General features: G+C 40.1%; 3 protein-coding genes across 15 annotated transcripts in view; 1 reads left to right on the top strand and 2 right to left on the bottom strand.

Annotated features, from left to right (window-relative positions):
* LOC123512949 (neogenin-like) overlaps positions 1 to 2,840 on the bottom strand; it is a 295,796-nt gene extending 292,956 nt beyond the window's left edge. For all 11 annotated transcript variants that reach the window (XM_045269674.1, XM_045269675.1, XM_045269671.1 and 8 more), the window contains exon 1: positions 2,571 to 2,840. In XM_045269674.1, the coding sequence (XP_045125609.1) occupies positions 2,571 to 2,664 (94 nt within the window). In that variant the 5' untranslated portion in view covers positions 2,665 to 2,840. The remainder of the gene's footprint in view (positions 1 to 2,570) is intronic.
* Positions 2,841 to 3,690: 850 nt separating this feature from the next.
* Positions 3,691 to 7,638, bottom strand: LOC123513161 (protein LTO1 homolog). Its single transcript, XM_045270086.1, has 3 exons — positions 7,500 to 7,638; positions 6,004 to 6,174; positions 3,691 to 4,401 (listed from the first exon to the last, which is right to left on the bottom strand). Exons 1-3 carry the CDS (start codon positions 7,501 to 7,503, stop codon positions 4,175 to 4,177), a joined length of 402 nt encoding a protein of 133 aa, XP_045126021.1. The 5' UTR covers positions 7,504 to 7,638; the 3' UTR covers positions 3,691 to 4,174.
* LOC123513160 (zinc finger protein 569-like) lies at positions 7,520 to 13,567 on the top strand. Of its 3 annotated transcripts, none has more exons than XM_045270084.1 (11): positions 7,520 to 7,654; positions 8,425 to 8,582; positions 8,694 to 8,838; positions 9,155 to 9,306; positions 9,706 to 9,940; positions 10,268 to 10,458; positions 10,768 to 10,927; positions 11,027 to 11,247; positions 11,895 to 12,069; positions 12,387 to 12,593; positions 12,929 to 13,567. In XM_045270084.1, the coding sequence occupies exons 2-11, from the start codon at positions 8,470 to 8,472 to the stop codon at positions 13,511 to 13,513; spliced, it is 2,184 nt and encodes a 727-aa protein (XP_045126019.1). In that variant the 5' UTR covers positions 7,520 to 7,654; positions 8,425 to 8,469; the 3' UTR covers positions 13,514 to 13,567. The 3 variants fall into 3 exon arrangements, with proteins under 3 accessions (XP_045126019.1, XP_045126018.1, XP_045126020.1); XM_045270085.1 differs by lacking the exon at positions 7,520 to 7,654 and adding an exon at positions 7,663 to 7,770; XM_045270083.1 differs by having other exon boundaries at positions 10,768 to 11,247.
* Positions 13,568 to 17,359: the final 3,792 nt, after the last annotated feature.

The following is a 17,359-nucleotide window of genomic DNA, read 5'->3' on the forward strand; positions in this document are numbered from 1 at the left end:
ATAATTCTCTCTCTCTCTCTCTCTCTCTCTCTCTCTCTCTCTCTCTCTCATTCATGTCATTATTTACATACAGTACACGTTTCATTTCTTATTTTCATAGGGAATCTCGGAATCATTAAGAGAGAGAGAGAGAGAGAGAGAGAGAGAGAGAGAGAGAGAGAGAGAGAGAGAGAGAGAGAGAGAGAGACCGGGTCGATGTAAGCCACGAGAACGACAAACCACAACACATGCTAAGTGGTATGAATGTCAGTGCCGACCACCACCACCACCACCAGCGCCTAGTTATGCCTACCTACCTGCACCAAACCACCCACCTCCCCAACCATGGCCCTCCTCCCTCTGCCTAGCACTGAGATAAACACACTAAGGCATGGAGGAAATTAAAGAAAGAAGGAAGGAAGATATGTGAAAAGCGTAATGGAGGAAACAAGAGGAAGAGGAGGGAGAGAGAAGGAAGCGTAATAGAGGAAACAAGAGAGAGAGAGAGAGAGAGAGAGAGAGAGAGAGAGAGAGAGAGAGAGAGAGAGAGAGAGTGCATTAGTAATATTGACAGAGGAGGCTATGTTCTCCACCGCCCTTCCAAACACTAATATAAACAGAAAAGCATGGAAGAAATTAAACAGCTCTTGACCTCTACTCTGTACGTGGACGCCTTACTCGTGCTGACATAATAAAGTACTGAAAGATCTTCCACTCTGAGTGTTCTATCTCTCCCGAAGATTTATTCATCACAACACCACATGCACATACTCGTGGACACCGTTTTAAATTAACTCACCAGTACAGTTCAGTGGATCTTAGTTCTCGATTTTTTTCATTCCGGTGTGTCCGTTTATGGAATTCTTTGCCTGACCATGTTGTTGCTCTGAACTCGCTGCCATCCTTCAAATCAGCCCTTCACAGTCATTTAGGCGACATTCTGTACGACTTTGTGGAGTAATATGCATACACACATGTGCTGCTGTTTGCTGCACAATAATATATCCTGCATTTCTGAACAGTTTCAATGGGTACACATTCCAGTCCACTCACAGTTTGTTACAATCATCCAGTAATCTGCATCTAAAATTGACTGGCGTACCCATTTTCCTAGCTACCTTTTTCCTACTCTTCGTTGTATTTGTCTGGTTTGGGAGCTAAGGGTGGCTAACCAGGTGAGTAAACCAGATAAGTAAGAAAAGGACATTATGAGCCGAGTACACACTCCACTGTTCGTGTCTGCAGCTCAGTATAATAATTCAACACACAAGCACAGGATCCATTATCGAAAATTAATACACAGCGAGACACAAAACACGAATATGAGTACATGACACTGAATTCACCACAAGTCTAACCCAAAATAGTTACGAATGATTCATATAAGCAAGAAGGACAAATAAAAGGGGAAAAAATATATATCGACAGCGAGAACGAACATGCAGTAACAGTGCTGGCAAAGAGGGAGCGAGGAAGAGCAGTGAAAAATAAATGTTTGCTGAATAAACATGCAGCAGGAAAACATTTGGTGAATCTGCTCATTACCGAAGAGTAAACAAAAGGCAAAGAGGGAGACCATTACACCAGTGACAGAAGAGACAGACCCAAATACAGCTAGCAATATATAAAAAAAAAAAGTCAAACCCCCCTCTCTCTCTCTCACACACACACACACGTAGTGTAGTGGTTAGCACGCTCGACTCACAATCGAGAGGGCCGGGTTCGAATCCCGGCGCGGCGAGGCAAATGGGCAAGCCTCTTAATGTGTGGCCCCTGTTCACCTAGTAGTAAATAGGTACGGGATGTAACTCGAGGGGTTGTGGCCTCGCTTTCCCGGTGTGTGGAGTGTGTTCATGTGGTCTCACTCCTACCCGAAGATCGGTCTATGAGCTCTGAGCTCGCTCCGTAATGGGGAAGACTGGCTGGGTGACCAGCAGACGACCGAGGTGAATTACACACAGGGTCTAAGATTAACTAAAATACACACAAAGAATATATAAAACATCATTGTGAGCCTCGAGTTGAATTACTGACAACACAGTGACTTGCTCGGGGAAGGACAGATTAAACATTCAATTCTTTTTATTACTTTGTTTACAGTTTTCGTTGTGTTTACCTGCCGGCGTGCGGTACACACAACACAGGTGCACTAATGAGTCGGTGCACCTTCATATCTGCCCAAAATTCACATAACAACACTTGCAACATTATAATTGACACTTTCAAGATCATGGTACAGAATTAATTGTATCACTCGCAAAGGTACAGGTTCATTAAATACTGATCACATTCCTGCAAGTCTTCAAGAAACCAAGTAATCTGGAAGTAACTTTGCTTGTCCTCGTCTCCGCTGAAAGAAAAAAAACTAGAAAAATAAATATATGTAATTAATCCCAACACACACACACACACGCACACACGGCACATGTGACAAGCAGGCGGCAAACAGGAAAATCGATGTTACCAAGACTCATCATCTATAGTCACGGCAGACGGATTTCCCCCCCCCCAGAGGACACGTGACCCGGCACCTGGCCTGCACACCTGATAAGCGACACATGTAGGACTACTGTGAGTTATCAGCGGCTTACCTTTGTCAGCCGCGGCCCCAGCTCCCAGGCAGACAGCGAGAGTCACACACGTTACCACCAGCCACTCTCCTCCTCCTCTCCTTCTGCCGCTCATTCTGACACTCTTTCAATCACCACTGTCGAGGTATGTTTGCCACCACACACGTATCACTTAGCGGAGAAATCAAAACAAATCGTGCTCGTTTCATGTGTCTTCCAACATGATGTTAAGTGAAAACCAGACGAGAGGAAAAGGTGCGACACTCCCCAAGCGAGATCTAGCCAAACACTGACTCTGTGATGCCTAAACCAGTCTGCGAGCTACGGTTGTACACCCGAAAACTAGTTCCCCATACCACACAACTAACAAATAATCCAACTCTGCCTGGTTCTTTTCATCTATATCAACAACCATACATTCAAATACGCATCTTATACTCTGTGAATCCAATGTAATCCTATGTGACACGGTAATAAAGGTTTATAACAACATATGGTGTATTCCGCCGCCCCGAGAAGCATTCATTCCCAGAGTTGCCAGATTCTCAATTCATATTTCTACTTCTTACCGCATACTCGGCTCGCGTCTCGCACCAGCCACAAATCGTGCTAAGGTCTTCTTAGATATATATTACAGAGGAAGATACGCACTAGAATATAAATCTTTCTTAAGTATCTTATTAATTTGAGTTCTTTCCATGAGATTGTGACATGAATAAAGTTTTTTTTTTATTATTATTTTTTTTTTCTATCCTCCAGACACCCCAAAAACGCCAGCGCGGTATTTACCCACTCGGAATATATTGAGAGTATTTCACGGACTGTTTCAGGCTTACAAAATAGAAAGTGATAGATTACACTTAGAACATTGATTGCTTTAGGGCAGGAGGCCTTTTCACACACGTCATTATTTTTTCATTATTTCAGCACAATCATCATCATCATCATTCCTATTACCACCATCACCATCATTATCATAATTAACTTGATATTACTTTCACACACCATTATTTTCATGTTACTAATTCATAATGCATTGCACTGTTCTACGAAATACTTGATGGATAGACAGATCTCTTGTTGATGTCATTATCAAAGAATTTTCTCTTGGGGAAGCAACTCATGAAAGAAAAACACTAAAGGCATTCAAAAATTTATTATGACTTTCTTCTGATTGAGCAACAAAGATAAGGTCTGCATATTTTGCTCTAATTTGTACATATTTACAGAATTTTGTTTGATAAATAATTTAAATAATACAAACCAGGACATAGAAACAGATGACCTTTACTACATGATTTACTATAGTCTTAAGACTTGTGCATGTCAGTGACCACCCCTGTAACTGTCTATACTACATCCCAATCCCTATCTTCACTAGTACACACACCAGGACAGAGAGCCCTGGCCACACACACCATTACTCCTTGGCACAACATGATAAATTAATTCAAAAGATCACAGAAGCATATGAATAAAATATGTATATGATATAGACATCAAGAAAGACACCAAAAGTATCATAAAAAGGTACCATACATATAACATCTCCATTTTCACCACAAGAACACACTGATGCACTCACACAAACAACTTTTATCCTCTCTGTCTCTGTACACTGTTACTTAGAATTCAGAATCCACACTCCTATCCACCACCTTGACACTTATTCCTAGTCTTCTCAAGAGGTTTCTGGCCCGGGTGTGGATGCCTCGAAGTTTCTCCTCAATGTTCTCCTCAGAGGGATCCCAGCTCGGCCACCCCTGCAAGTCCTCCAGCAGCCGCACCACCTGGCTGTGTGTTCTTGGACTTAGCTCAGCCTTCCTGTTCACTACAACGCTGCTCAGAAGGCCTTCCCGGGTTATGAGGAGAGAAAAGGAGAGTTAATTTCACTATTTTACAATTTGTTAGAGTAAAAACATTCTGTAGCCATATTGTTAATACACCAAGAGACTGCTTCTTAGACACGATATCTAACCAGTTATTAAGCCTGAATTTATCAAAATTGATATTGTGAGGTATCCAATTATAAACACACTATATAGGTCTATTTGGCAATGTTATTATACAAACATGGGGATATTAAAGGGAATATGCAAGAGAGGGCTGTGGAAGATAGGGCAGGTGCATTGGTGAGGGCACCTGCAAGGATTATGAGAGGATAGTATTCTTCTGGTGATATTGATTATATGTAACAGATTTGGGAGTGGAATATGGTAAAGGTATCAAGAGTGTATGTTACGGAAATGAGTGATCACTGGGAGGCCTTGAGGAATAGCAGCACTGGAGTGTGGCAGCAATGGTGTAATGAAAGATGCAGCAGGAAGATTCATGCAACATTTTCTTTTTCTTTATATATATATATATATATATATATATATATATATATATATATATATATATATATATATATATATATATATATATATATATATATATATATATATATATATATATATATATATATATATATATATATATATATATATATATATATATATATATATATATATATATATATATATATATATATATATATATATATATATATATATATATATATATATATATATATATATATATATATATATATATATATATATATATATATATATATATATATATATATATATATATATATATATATATATATATATATATATATATATATATATATATATATATATATATAGCCCATAATGCCTGTAGGTATACTTGAAGAGTATGGGAAGCACTGTCCAGCTTCCACCCATTAGCTGCGTAGGCAATTATATTTATAGTAATACCCATGCTAGGGCCCATATCACCACCCAAGCAGATCTTTGGTGTAATGCAATTACACTTCTACCTAGAGCCTGTGTATCATGGTGACATGTAGGTAGTTTTAAATCACTCGACAAATGACAAAGTTTCAAGACGGCACATGGTGGGTTTCCAGCCTACGCATGAACGTCTGCCCGATCCCACACTCATCACCTTATTCACAACACCACTACCTCCCTGTATGAAGTGAAGAGTTGTGGAATATGTTAAAAGAAATATAATGAAGCAGCCACATCACACTGAAGGGATATAAAGTGCCTTAACAAATGCATATGAATGAAACTGAAAGTTGTAGTACAAGAAGAAAGCAGTTTAAATGATGATAAGGAATGAGTAAAGGGAAAAGATATGCTAGTAGATGGAGAAAGTTAAAATAAGCAAGCATCAAATGTTTAGAGAGGGTCTTTTGCTGTGAGCACCCTCTTGGAAGGCACAAGGCATCAGAGACAGACAGACAGATGGAACCTAAACTATGCCAGATGCTTTAGATGCTTTTCAAAGAAACTACAAAATCCTTCTCTAGAGTTTATATACAGGTAGCCAATTCAAAATTTTAATAACAAATTACAGGCACCACAAATAGAAACTGTATTACCATTATTTTCAAAAGCTATGAAAGTGGAAAGCTCACCTTCCACTGTGCCCAGCTCACGCAGTAAGTGACAAGCCTGCTGCCAGCCTAGCAAGAAGCCCTGCTGGTAGTGGTTTTTGTGTCCTTCCTCTATACCTTCAGTCTGGCCTTCACCATACTTCTGCTGCTCCAAGGCATACACAGCATCAAACAGGTCCTCATCCTTTTCCTCTGTAATTTACATCTCCTAAATGGTTCATCATGGCACTCATACAAATACAGCAGACTATGGGGACACATAAATCCTCCAACTACTGAAAGGTGCTGGGACTTGAGTTCACACATGTAGTGACTTGGGATACAGAGATGCCCAAAATGATTTCAGGACCTGTTCATTTCTGATTCTGACATTGAAGTTACTATAGTTTGTTCTCATGGTCAAGGGTTTGATCTCAATGAGGGTCTGTCATGGAAAGCTAATGCAACCTTCATATCAATTCCTTAATAAAATATCTAAGAATGACATTGTACTCACACACATAGGTATCTATCTACCTGACCATGATTCATTTATCAGTGAATGTATTGCATACACACACTACATAAACACTGTCATATCAAGAAATCCCTGCCATCTCACATTATGACACTGCAAGACTTGCCTGCCACCACAAGAATCAATAGGATTACTGTATTACTGTATAAGGTTAATGCCATGCAAGGCTGGTGTCCCACATGGGTGGTACAGGGTTAAGAGGTCAGTCCAGAAGGGTTAAAAGTAAGATTATGTTAAGATTCACAAAATCTGTAAAGAAAGAAGAAAAAACATCTCCATTCATATATTGGTCACATCAAAATCATAATTTCAAGAAAAATGACAAATGTTACTCATATACAATGCAAGTTATATTTATCTGTGACCAAACCTTAATGAAAGTACTCTACAGTTTTACACAACAAATCAGCTTTAATTTGAGTTATTTCTGAATTTTATGGTAAAGAAGAATAGCTCTATTACTTCCATGTGGTATGAATAACTATACTATAAAAACAAAACAAAAACACACTGAATATTCACTGTCTAACTCTTCACTTCAGAGCAAGCTTACAAACCAGGAAGCCAAGTGATGACCAAGGTAACCAGCTCATCACCCTAATCCGGCCACATTCTCCCAGAGAATAGTTGCTTTTTGTTATACACACAGTACAATGACTTGATTATCTTTATCCATTCATTAACCGACGGTGGTTTGCCCAACGCCCACCCTGAACAAACTTACGGACAGGAGAGTGGCGAGTGGTGATGCTGAGGGTACCCAGGAGTTCACTACCTCTACCTCAATCTCCTCTCGTCCCCAACCTTTTCCCTACCCATCATCCCCCCAGCAACCAACTCCCTATATGCATGATACCTGCTAAACTTGGCACTCTACGCCTACATATAACTAGAGATTACGATCTATAGCTAAGGTGCTTCTTTTATCTACATCCCAATTTCCCTATCCACAGCTGGCTTCTGTTTATCTATGCTGACGATATGATTGCTCTTCTCTTACCCATCACCCGCTGTAGACGCTAGAGGACAGCAGGAAGGAAACAACAGGGAGCAGGGGGCAAGACAGCAGCATCCCTTGCCTGGCGGCGCCGCTCAGCTGATCCCCCATAAACAAAACACTGGCCTGCTCCCAACACACCGCCGCGTCTGTGTACGGTAAGGAATATATCTTGCTGTACTTCCCTTCACTCTAGAACAACGTCTATGAAGTCCTCTGGTTCTCTGTATGATGTCAACCACTAATGATGACCCTAGAATTTATCAGTTCCCGCGTAAGTTAAGAGTAAATCGCGTAAGAGTAATGTTAGACCTCAAAGTTTACTCCCCAGCTTGGCTCTGCAACACTGACAGGGAAGAGTAAAGAAACAGTGAATAGGGATGGGAGAGAGCTGAATTATAGGCACGTTAGTTTATGGTGTTAACTAAGCAGAAGTGAAGGTATTAATGTAGTGTATGCAATATGGGGGTATTACTGCACAGTGCTTTGAGTGTTTCTGGTAATGGAATTCATACAAGTTTCCTAAGTGGTTATGAAGAGCTGATTTAAACATGTCAGTAATTGCGCAGTTTTCCCTCATATTATCTATATCTGCTGGCACCACACATTATCTGCCTCACTGGGGACCATCCAGACACTCATCCCCTTTCATTAAATTTTGTGCTCAAAATATTTTTAGCAATCTCATATTTTCAACTATGACTGATCCTGATATATTCATCACCTAATCTCACCAAATATTTTTATATTCTGTTCATATCTTTCCATTTTTCCTTGCTGTCTAATCTACTACCTTCAATATCTCTTTGCTAAATAAATACTTTAATTAGAAATGACACCCATAGAATAAAAAAAAATGTACTTATCCATGCCATTTGGTGTGTTAAGAGTGATGGAAAAAAAAGACTAATAGAATGAACAATTCCAGATAAGAAAGCCTGCATAAAGCACATCGAGACGAGGACATCGCAAAATGGGTGCCATCCACGGCAAGGGACGCTTCCAGTGCAGCGGCTGCCACCAGGGCTTCTCATGGCGCCTCGACCTGGCAAACCACCTTCAGCAGTGCAAGGCAGCTTTCAACAGGTGCCGTTGCATCATGTCATGTTCTTTAAACAGTATTCTTATTCTACTGTGTACAGAGAGAGAGAGAGAGAGAGAGGTATATAGTATTGATAAATTGCAAATCCATTACAGGGAGACTAAAGACCAGCAAGCTGAGTACTACCTGCTGGAGACCTGCTTCTTGTGTGGATGCCAGCTGTCTGGTGTGCACAGTGAGGAAGCTTCCTTTGTCAAAGGAGTCCAGAAACTGTACCACTCCAAGCGACCATTTACTGAAGTGTGTCCTTTTGTCTCTTTAGTTTTGTTAATTACTGACAAGAGAATATTGAACTTTAGTGTATCATAATGTTTTGTTCTTAGAATTCTATATTTACAACTGCAGAACATCAGAAGAAAATAAATTAGCATAACTTTGCACATAAGTTCCTCTCCCTTTTCTTCTTTTATGTTGTACTATTACTAACCTGAAGGAGAATGATAATTGCTGACACAATCTACTCACATCAGAATAAGCCACATTTTCATTGTCACTATTATCCTTACAACACATGTTCCTAGATGTAGTAAGATTAAGAAGTTACTCTGTTTTCCAGGTGCTGGAAATCATCACAAGAGATACAGCTCTGCATTCCTTGGACCAGCACACAATTGGTCTGTGCAAGGATTGCATGAATGCTGTCAACAAGTGGGACAAGCTGGAGCAGCAGGTGGTCTCCATTGCCCAGTCTATCCGGAGGTCATACAGGTGGGATTTACTACAGATACATTAAGTTTAGTGGAAGACATTTCATGAAATTCTTTGGTTTATAGAAATTTCTGGTATGTGTTGTCATTTTTAAACAAGATTTTCATTAAATCTGCTTATAGAAAATCTGTTTCGAATTCATGGCCATCTGAATTCATGGCTGTTAGGTTAGGGAATGGATTAATAAGATTAACGAGCTTTGGCAGGGACTAACTTCCTGCCAGATTATAGAGACAGTAATACTTGAGGTGTTGCCCATTTTAAGCACTATGATGTATTTGTTAGGTCAGAAAATTACACAAACTCATTTATTTGAGGTCTTTGGATACTGAGAGTTTGATTAAATTAAGTCATATTTAATACAAGTCAGTAAAAGATTTTATTGGTTGATTACTGCAGGTCAAAAAGGAAAAGAAAAGGTGAAGTTAAACTTGTGGAAAAGAAAGTGAACATTGAAGGTCAAGAAGTTGATGGCAGTGAAGGTGAGAATGAAGAGTATGATGAACAGTCAGACCAGATGGTACCTGAAAACTTGGACAGTCTTATAAAGCAAGAAAACATTATGGATTTCATTGAACAAGATGAAAAATTTCAAGACTGTGAAGACAAGGAATACAAATGTAACTGTGGTAAGGTAAGAATTAATCTGAATTATCTATATATATTTCTGACAATCTTGTTTGGGGGAATTCTTAACAACAGGCAACAAATGTAGACATGGATGAATTGATTTCCCATATACACTGCTAGATTTAGGAACAACTTTTTAACAAGAGCAATGATCAATCAGCTTCTCAAAATTTACATAATTCTCACTCATTTTTTTCCATGTATAATTTAATTTTCACCCCTGTTGCTAACTGAATAGTTTGAAAAGAATTTGAAATAAAAGTGGTAAGCATATTTTCTACACCAGCATGAAATGAAGTACTTTATCATTAATATCTCTTGCAACTTTCAGTCCATGAAGGGCCTCAATGTTTTTGTGGACCACCAGCTGCGTGAAGGCTGCAAAGTTAGAACTAACCAGCATCCATGCAAGTTTTGTGGCTCCGTCTTTTCAGAGAAGAAACTATTAATTGCTCACAAGAAAGCTTGTACAGAAGCTTCACTAATCAATGGAGCTTATGAGTGCGACATTTGTGGTCGAAGGTAAATTCCACTGTGTTGAGTGAAATTATTTTGTCACCTGGTAGCATTACAATACAACTGTCTTACTACCTTTCTGAAAACTTTTTATATTTATCTAGATCTTTTCAAAATTTTGTTATCATACTCTTGCTTCTTTTTCTCATTCATTGGTTTATATACAAAAAATAGGCATTTTTTAATATCTCATTCTTGCTTCTATTTTACAACTGACAAAGGAATTCATATACTCAAAACACCATTGTCTCCTACTTTCTATTCAGTCTACATTTACATGGTCACTGAGCCCTGACTGTAATTATGTTTCAACAGATTCCTGGTGCGTGGCAGAGTAGAGACCCACAAGAGAAATGTGCATAGCATTGGCACAGCTGACCAACAGTTATGCAGCTACTGTGGGCGGACTTTTGGTTCAGGGTACAACATGAAAAACCACCTAGCCCGGGAACACGGCATTGGCCATGTAGAAACTGTATGTGTTGGCTTTTCCTCAGGATTTCTATTTATAAAAGCAACTTTATTCGATAATGTTAAGTTTTCATCTTTGTATAATTTAATAATTTATTCTCAGGTAATGTGTGACCTTTGTGGAAAGAAGTTTTCTGACCGGTCAAGCTTACGTAACCACATGAAGAACATCCACGGGGAACGGAAATACGAGTGTGAGACTTGTGGGAAGAAGTTTGCCATGCCTGGGATGCGCAACCACCACATCAATGAAATGCACAACAACACCTACAACTATGAGTGCAACCTGTGTGGAGAACAGTTCCATGTCAGCTTCAAATACAGGTATTTGTGTCTGGGCAGAGCTCACCTAGTACATATGTCACACTTCAATATATTGTGAGAAAGGTACTGGTGACCAGTTGACCCTTCCACCTCAATATGCACTGATTCATAACACTAAAAACAATATATGAAATCTTTATAAGTATCTACAAGAAAGAGGGAAGTTGAAAGAATATATTTAGTAATATCTAATCAGTATAATGTTAGTAAGAGATAATAAACCGAGAACAAATGTCTCAAAGTAAGAAGTGATTATAGAGAGATGTGCATTATAGCAGTCAAAACAGTTAATCATGAAATTTCTTACTTTTTCTACTACTTATAAAAATCATGATAAAATTAACAAATTTCAATGAACTAGTTATACACTACTTTAATTTTTAAAGGTACTATATGTGCAAGATTTCATAGTCATACTTTTTCCAAAACAAATGGAAGGAAATTAACTGAGTGGGATCAGTAAAACACCACTTCCTTTTCCACTCACAAAAATCATGATGAAATTAGCCATTTAAATTGATCAATAATACACACAACTTCCATTTCTAAGTTAATAAAGATTTCTTAGCTTTTCTTTATATAAAACAAATAGACTGATATGAATATAGTTTGAACTAATTAGTAATACAATACTTCCACTGTTAAAGGTACCACATGCGCAAGATGCACCACACCCTGCAGTACGCTTGTGATGACTGTGGCCGCACCTTCATCATGCGCAGTGACCTGTACCGGCATGTGCGGGGTGTTCACCTAGGCGTGCGGGACCCTAAGCGATACCCCTGCAAAGTGTGTGGCCGACTGTTCCCTAGCAAATACAAGGTGACTGTTTTTAATGTCTTCACCAAAAGCCATTGTTTTCCTGTACATATTACTGACTGTCTTCAGCCTCTCTCTCATTGCTGCACTGTTGTATTTCTTGCTATCTTCTGCCATTACTTTTATGGCATCAAGACACTTTTCCTCCAGTTTTGCAAGATGCTATTGGACTTTCTTTTGGGACTGGCACCCTCGGTGGGCATCTTTTGCTCATTCATTTTGTTGCCCTTGGTCAGTGTCCCTCCTCTTACATGAAAAAATATTCATAAAGACAAATTCAGGTAAGTAATGTCTATTTAAATTACCTCCTCATATTACAGGTAAAGAGGCATATGAGCAGTCATGGAATAGTACATTCTAAAGATGATAAGACTTCAGAAAAGCATGAAGGGTCTGGGGAGGCTATGATAGTTGCTGGTCCCGAGTCCAGCGAGGCAGAGTGTTCCTCAAGCCTTACCGAGGTGACAACCACTAGTGACGGCACCAGCATTGATGTTCATCAGCTCCCAGTGCCTGACCTTTATACTGTAAGTGTTCGGACTGACAACTTTTCTCCATTTTCAGAAGAAAGAATTGTAATCTTTAAAATTACTTAAATACATAATGAGATCTTGTGTCTAATAAGTATTGGATACTAAATAGCACTCATCAAATGTAAATACATTAACATACGGGAAAAATTAACTCAAGTGAAATTTTAAAGAACCCTATTAATCCTCTTACCACCAAATTAAACAAAACAATGAAATGGATCATCAGTGAAGCCATGAAAACAAATATAGAGATAGTACATTCCTTAACCTTTATATCACAAGCTATTCAGGAGGAACCAGTCGTGGAAAATAATTTTGCATCTCCACAGGGACCGCACATCACCACCCTCACACCAGAAATTCTGCAGGGAGAAGTCACACCTGACCTAGTCTCCTCAGAAACTATGGTGGTTAGCCCCATGTCCAGCTTGGTTGTGTCTGCAGCTCCCCTTGGTGAGAACATAACAGAACTTCATCCCTCCCAAGACTCAGAAGGTTCCCACAGCCACCAGACAGACCCCAGCGAGCACTTCACCCGCGATGGCTCCCTAGTGACGCAGTCAACACCATCCTCATCTCTCATTCCCGTGCAGCAGATGATAGTGATTCAGGACACTGTAGGAGTTCCAAGCCATGCAGAGTTCACCCTCCCCACTTCATCTAGCCAGGTTATCACTGTCCCCCCCTCAGCTGCCGAGGTGATATCTGTACCACCAGTCTCAGGTCAAGTACTGTCCATTCCCCAGTCCAGCAGTCAGGTCATTTCAGTGCCTGCAGTGACCACTCAGGTCATTGGTGGCACTCTTCATGCCCGTCAGGCTAATTTTGCTGTCTCATTGCCTCAGCAGAGGAGTCACAGTGATACCAGTGACCACAAGCTTCCCACTATCCATTACCAGTATTTTTCTTCTTAAACTAAAGGTTATGTTAAGAAAGCTGTATTTGGAATATAAAATGAATATCTCATACTATATTGTTTTAATTCAACTCACTCCTTGTAGGGACAGATGCAATATAGACAAGCTTACAACAAGGAACAAAGATGGTTGATGGTAACATGGGCATTGAGTTCTTTATAACAGTGTGGGGGGATATGAGGGAGGGGACAGTCACAGGAGTAGCCAGTCAAGCAGCCGGGGAAATTTTTATTTATCTAATTTGCTAAATTCTGAGACATTTTGATGCCATAAGCAGTGAAGTCTACTTGTGCTACTTGAAATTTAACATTGTCTCTTACACTCAGTTTTTTCTGCCTGTGCTAACATTATTGTATAATTAATGTCAGTTTATATGCATGTTTTTTTCTTATAAATATACATATGTGGTCTACATGATACACAATACATAAAAGGGTGAAATTAAAGGCATATTGACTATGCAGTACGATTCTGGTCCCCACATTACAGGAAGGATATAGCTCAGTTGGAGTCAGTGCAAAGGAGGATGACAGAAAAAATACAGGGGATTAGGGATATTCCCCATGAAGAGAGACTGTAAAACTCAATCTGCATTCCTTAGAGAGACATAGGCTAAGAAAAGACCTAATAGAAGTATTTAAATGGTATATGGGACATGAACAAAGTTCTTATGATCAGTATAGCGGGGACAAAACCAGAAATAATGGATTTAAACTTGAAAAATCAAGTTTAAGAGAGAAATGGGAAGAAACTGGTTTTCAAACAGAGTGGTTGATTAGTGGAACCATTGTACAATAACGAGTTATTGTACCATGAGTGGAACAGTCTCAGTGCTCTTGTGGTCAGGGCTGAGTCAATAGGGAGCTTTAAAAGAAGATTAGATAAGTTCATGGATGGGGATGATAGATGGAATTATATACCTTTAAACACACAGGGACTGCCACGTGTAGGTCTGGCGGCCTCTTGCAGCTTCCCTCTTTTCTTATGTTCTTATGTACACCAGTTAACACCCACGGCCCGTGGCTGGCGTGTGTCTATTTTCCTCGCTCCGTTCTGTATGAACAAAGCCCCTACAAAGAAGAGAAGTGCTGAGGTCCTCTCTGAGGAGCACACCTTCACGGCCTCCTCTGTGGATAGCTAGGACGCCTGTCTTCTAGCAGGCCAGCCAAGGGAGACCATTATTCATGTGAAAAGGGTAAAACTTCCTGTTGGTGGAGCGGAGAAGCTTTGTCTCTCCGTCGCTGCTGACCGCATGGCCTCCCATGACCTGACCTGACAAAAGGTCAACCCCCACACCCCCACTGCTGCCTCCGCCTCTATGGACTCGCCACCCTTGTCTCCAGGCCTGCAGGACATCATGGTTACTGACGCTACCTCTTGTGCTTCCTCGCCTCAGCCGGGCGCTTCCCGTCGCCGTGTGAGGTGTCCCGAAGGGCACGGCAAGACTCTGGCCCAACTCTACGAGTGGTTCCTGGCTTGATTCACACTATCGCTAAGTTCTCGCTATGCTCTTGCTCCGCTCTCGCTCTGGTCAAAGTCCTGGTGCATTCACATGTACGGTCTGCTCTCACTCCGCTATCGGTCCCATCCCTTCCTCTCCTTCAACACTACACTAGTGGAAGTCACACCACCAGTGATGGAGGATGAGTAATATAACACCCACTCAGGGGTGTTAGACAAGTACGTGTTTCCTCATGGTGTATTGCTACTACGCCAGGTTATCGAGACTAGTTCTTTCTTTTCGTGTTTTACTTGTGCCATGTGAACACGAACGTGCGTGCGAACGGCATTAGCAACATATTCACCATCTCAAACAGAATAAAAATAAAAAAATCATTAACACCGCTGGTGGTAATACACTTGTCCTATTTAAGGAGTTCACACTCGTTATCCCTAAGCAGTTCACACTCGTTACTCATAAGTAGTTTATACTCGTTACTCCTAAGCAGTTACAAGCCATACAACCTGCTGACGTAACGCGTCGTGACCTGACACTACCTATCCTCACTCAAAGAACGGTAGTAGTAGTAGTAGTAGTAGTAGTAGTAGTAGTAGTAGTAGTAGAAGAAGAGTAAAAGAAGAGAGAGAGAGAGAGAGAGAGAGAGAGAGAGAGAGAGAGAGAGAGAGAGAGAGCAAACAAATCTTAACAGAAAAAGAACAACAACAACTAAAACTACAACTTACTTTACTCCTATATCCAGGGCAGAACACTGAGATACAGGCTTGCCCGACTTTAGTGAACAGCGGCGGGCAGTCAGCGTGGTGCAAGGTGTAGGTAATCTGCGCCGTGAATTGACCGCCCACAGCCTCCGCCACGTCCACCTCATTCTGCCTGTCGTCACCTGGGAACGAAGCGGGTAATCAATGATTGAACACTATAAGGGTCCACTGACACTGAGCTAGCCTGTTGACTGTCCTCAAAACATACTGAAAAATCCTTGTATAGGCCCAATTCACACTTACACACACCCACGACAAACCAGACATACCTAAACCCTCTTAAAAAAACTCAATAACATCCCAAAACACACTAAGAAAACACAGAACAGGTTAAAATACCTCCAAACTCACTAGAAACATCCAATACTTACACCCAAAAGACCACTAACACCCCCACACCACTTATAACACTAATAATAAACCCAAACCCCACTCAGAACACCAACCAACCCCTAAAAGTTCTCCCAAACCACACTCAAAACATGCTAATACTCACACACACCTCAATCCACACTCTCAAAATACGTAAAATATAACTAAAAGATCTAACATATATTGAAAACAAACGAAATGAACCCCAAAGCATACTTATAACACTCCAAACAGCCTGCAACACTAATGAACAAGCTTAAAATACCCCAAATCTATCCCAAAACCAACAGTATGCATTATAAACAACGTTAGGATTAAAAGGGACACTTACCTAAATATTACACCTTGGCTTCTTCTCCTATTCCACCTTTATTTCTCATTTTTTCTTCATCCTTCTCCATTGTTACTCCTTCTTCCTCCTCCTCCTTCCATCCACACGTCTGAGCCTAGAAACACATCAAAACACTAGATATTAGACAAAATATTCAGGAAATGGAGGGTGACTTAAGTATTGTGGCTTTGCTGCTGCTCCTCTTCCTCCTCCTTTTCTCCTCTCTTCCTCTTTATCCCCCTTTATTTCTCCTTTCTTCCTTCTTCTGCTATAAATATCTACACACCTGAACCTAGAAACCCACGAAAACACGTAGAAATCACTAGATATTAGGCAAAATATCGACGAACTGCGGATTTGGAAAAGTGGCGCCAGCCTGGGGCTATGGTGAGTCACTACCTGGGCTGTGGTCATCAGAGAGAACGGGAACGGGGGTGACTCGGCTAAATTACGTAAATAATTTGATTTCAAAAATGACTTTTAGAAAAACGAAGCCACGGCCAAATGCTTGTTATTTTATGACGTGATAAATACTTAAACTAATTTTCAAAATATCAAAATATCTCCAGCTTAACTGGTTTTTAAAAAAGGTCTAAATTAAGTACGTTAAAAGTACAAAAACCTTTTAACCCATAAATCTCTTAAAACGTCCTGTAAAGTCAAGCCATTTTCACTTGGCAAGTATTTTATCACACTTCAGGGAGTCTGAGCTATCTTTTAGGGCATTCTACAGCGAGTTAGACCGAGAAGCAGAAACGTGAGCAAATAAAATAATGAAAAATAAGAGCTTTTTACAACAGCACCAAACACCATTTCAAAGTCCACATATTTCACTCATTAGGTTGATTTCACACTTAAAAGAGGACAGGCACTCTTTTGCTACCATAAAGGCCCACTTATACCTTGAAATGAAAAAGCTC

This window comes from Portunus trituberculatus, chromosome 35, assembly GCF_017591435.1.
Source record: "Portunus trituberculatus isolate SZX2019 chromosome 35, ASM1759143v1, whole genome shotgun sequence".
NCBI classification, from domain to species: Eukaryota; Metazoa; Arthropoda; class Malacostraca; order Decapoda; family Portunidae; genus Portunus; species Portunus trituberculatus.

Bases quoted from the DNA above. Each gene is read 5' to 3' on its own strand.
- LOC123513161 (XM_045270086.1), bottom strand. The intron at 4,402-6,003 runs GTGAGCTTTCCA...TAACCCGGGAAG, and splicing joins TGAGCTGGGCACAGTGGAAG to GCCTTCTGAGCAGCGTTGTA.
- LOC123513160 (XM_045270083.1), top strand. From the start codon at position 8,470: ATGGGTGCCATCCACGGCAAGGGACGCTTCCAGTGCAGCGGCTGCCAC. The intron at 9,941-10,267 runs GTAAGAATTAAT...TGCAACTTTCAG, and splicing joins ACAAATGTAACTGTGGTAAG to TCCATGAAGGGCCTCAATGT. The intron at 12,070-12,386 runs GTGACTGTTTTT...CTCATATTACAG, and splicing joins TGTTCCCTAGCAAATACAAG to GTAAAGAGGCATATGAGCAG.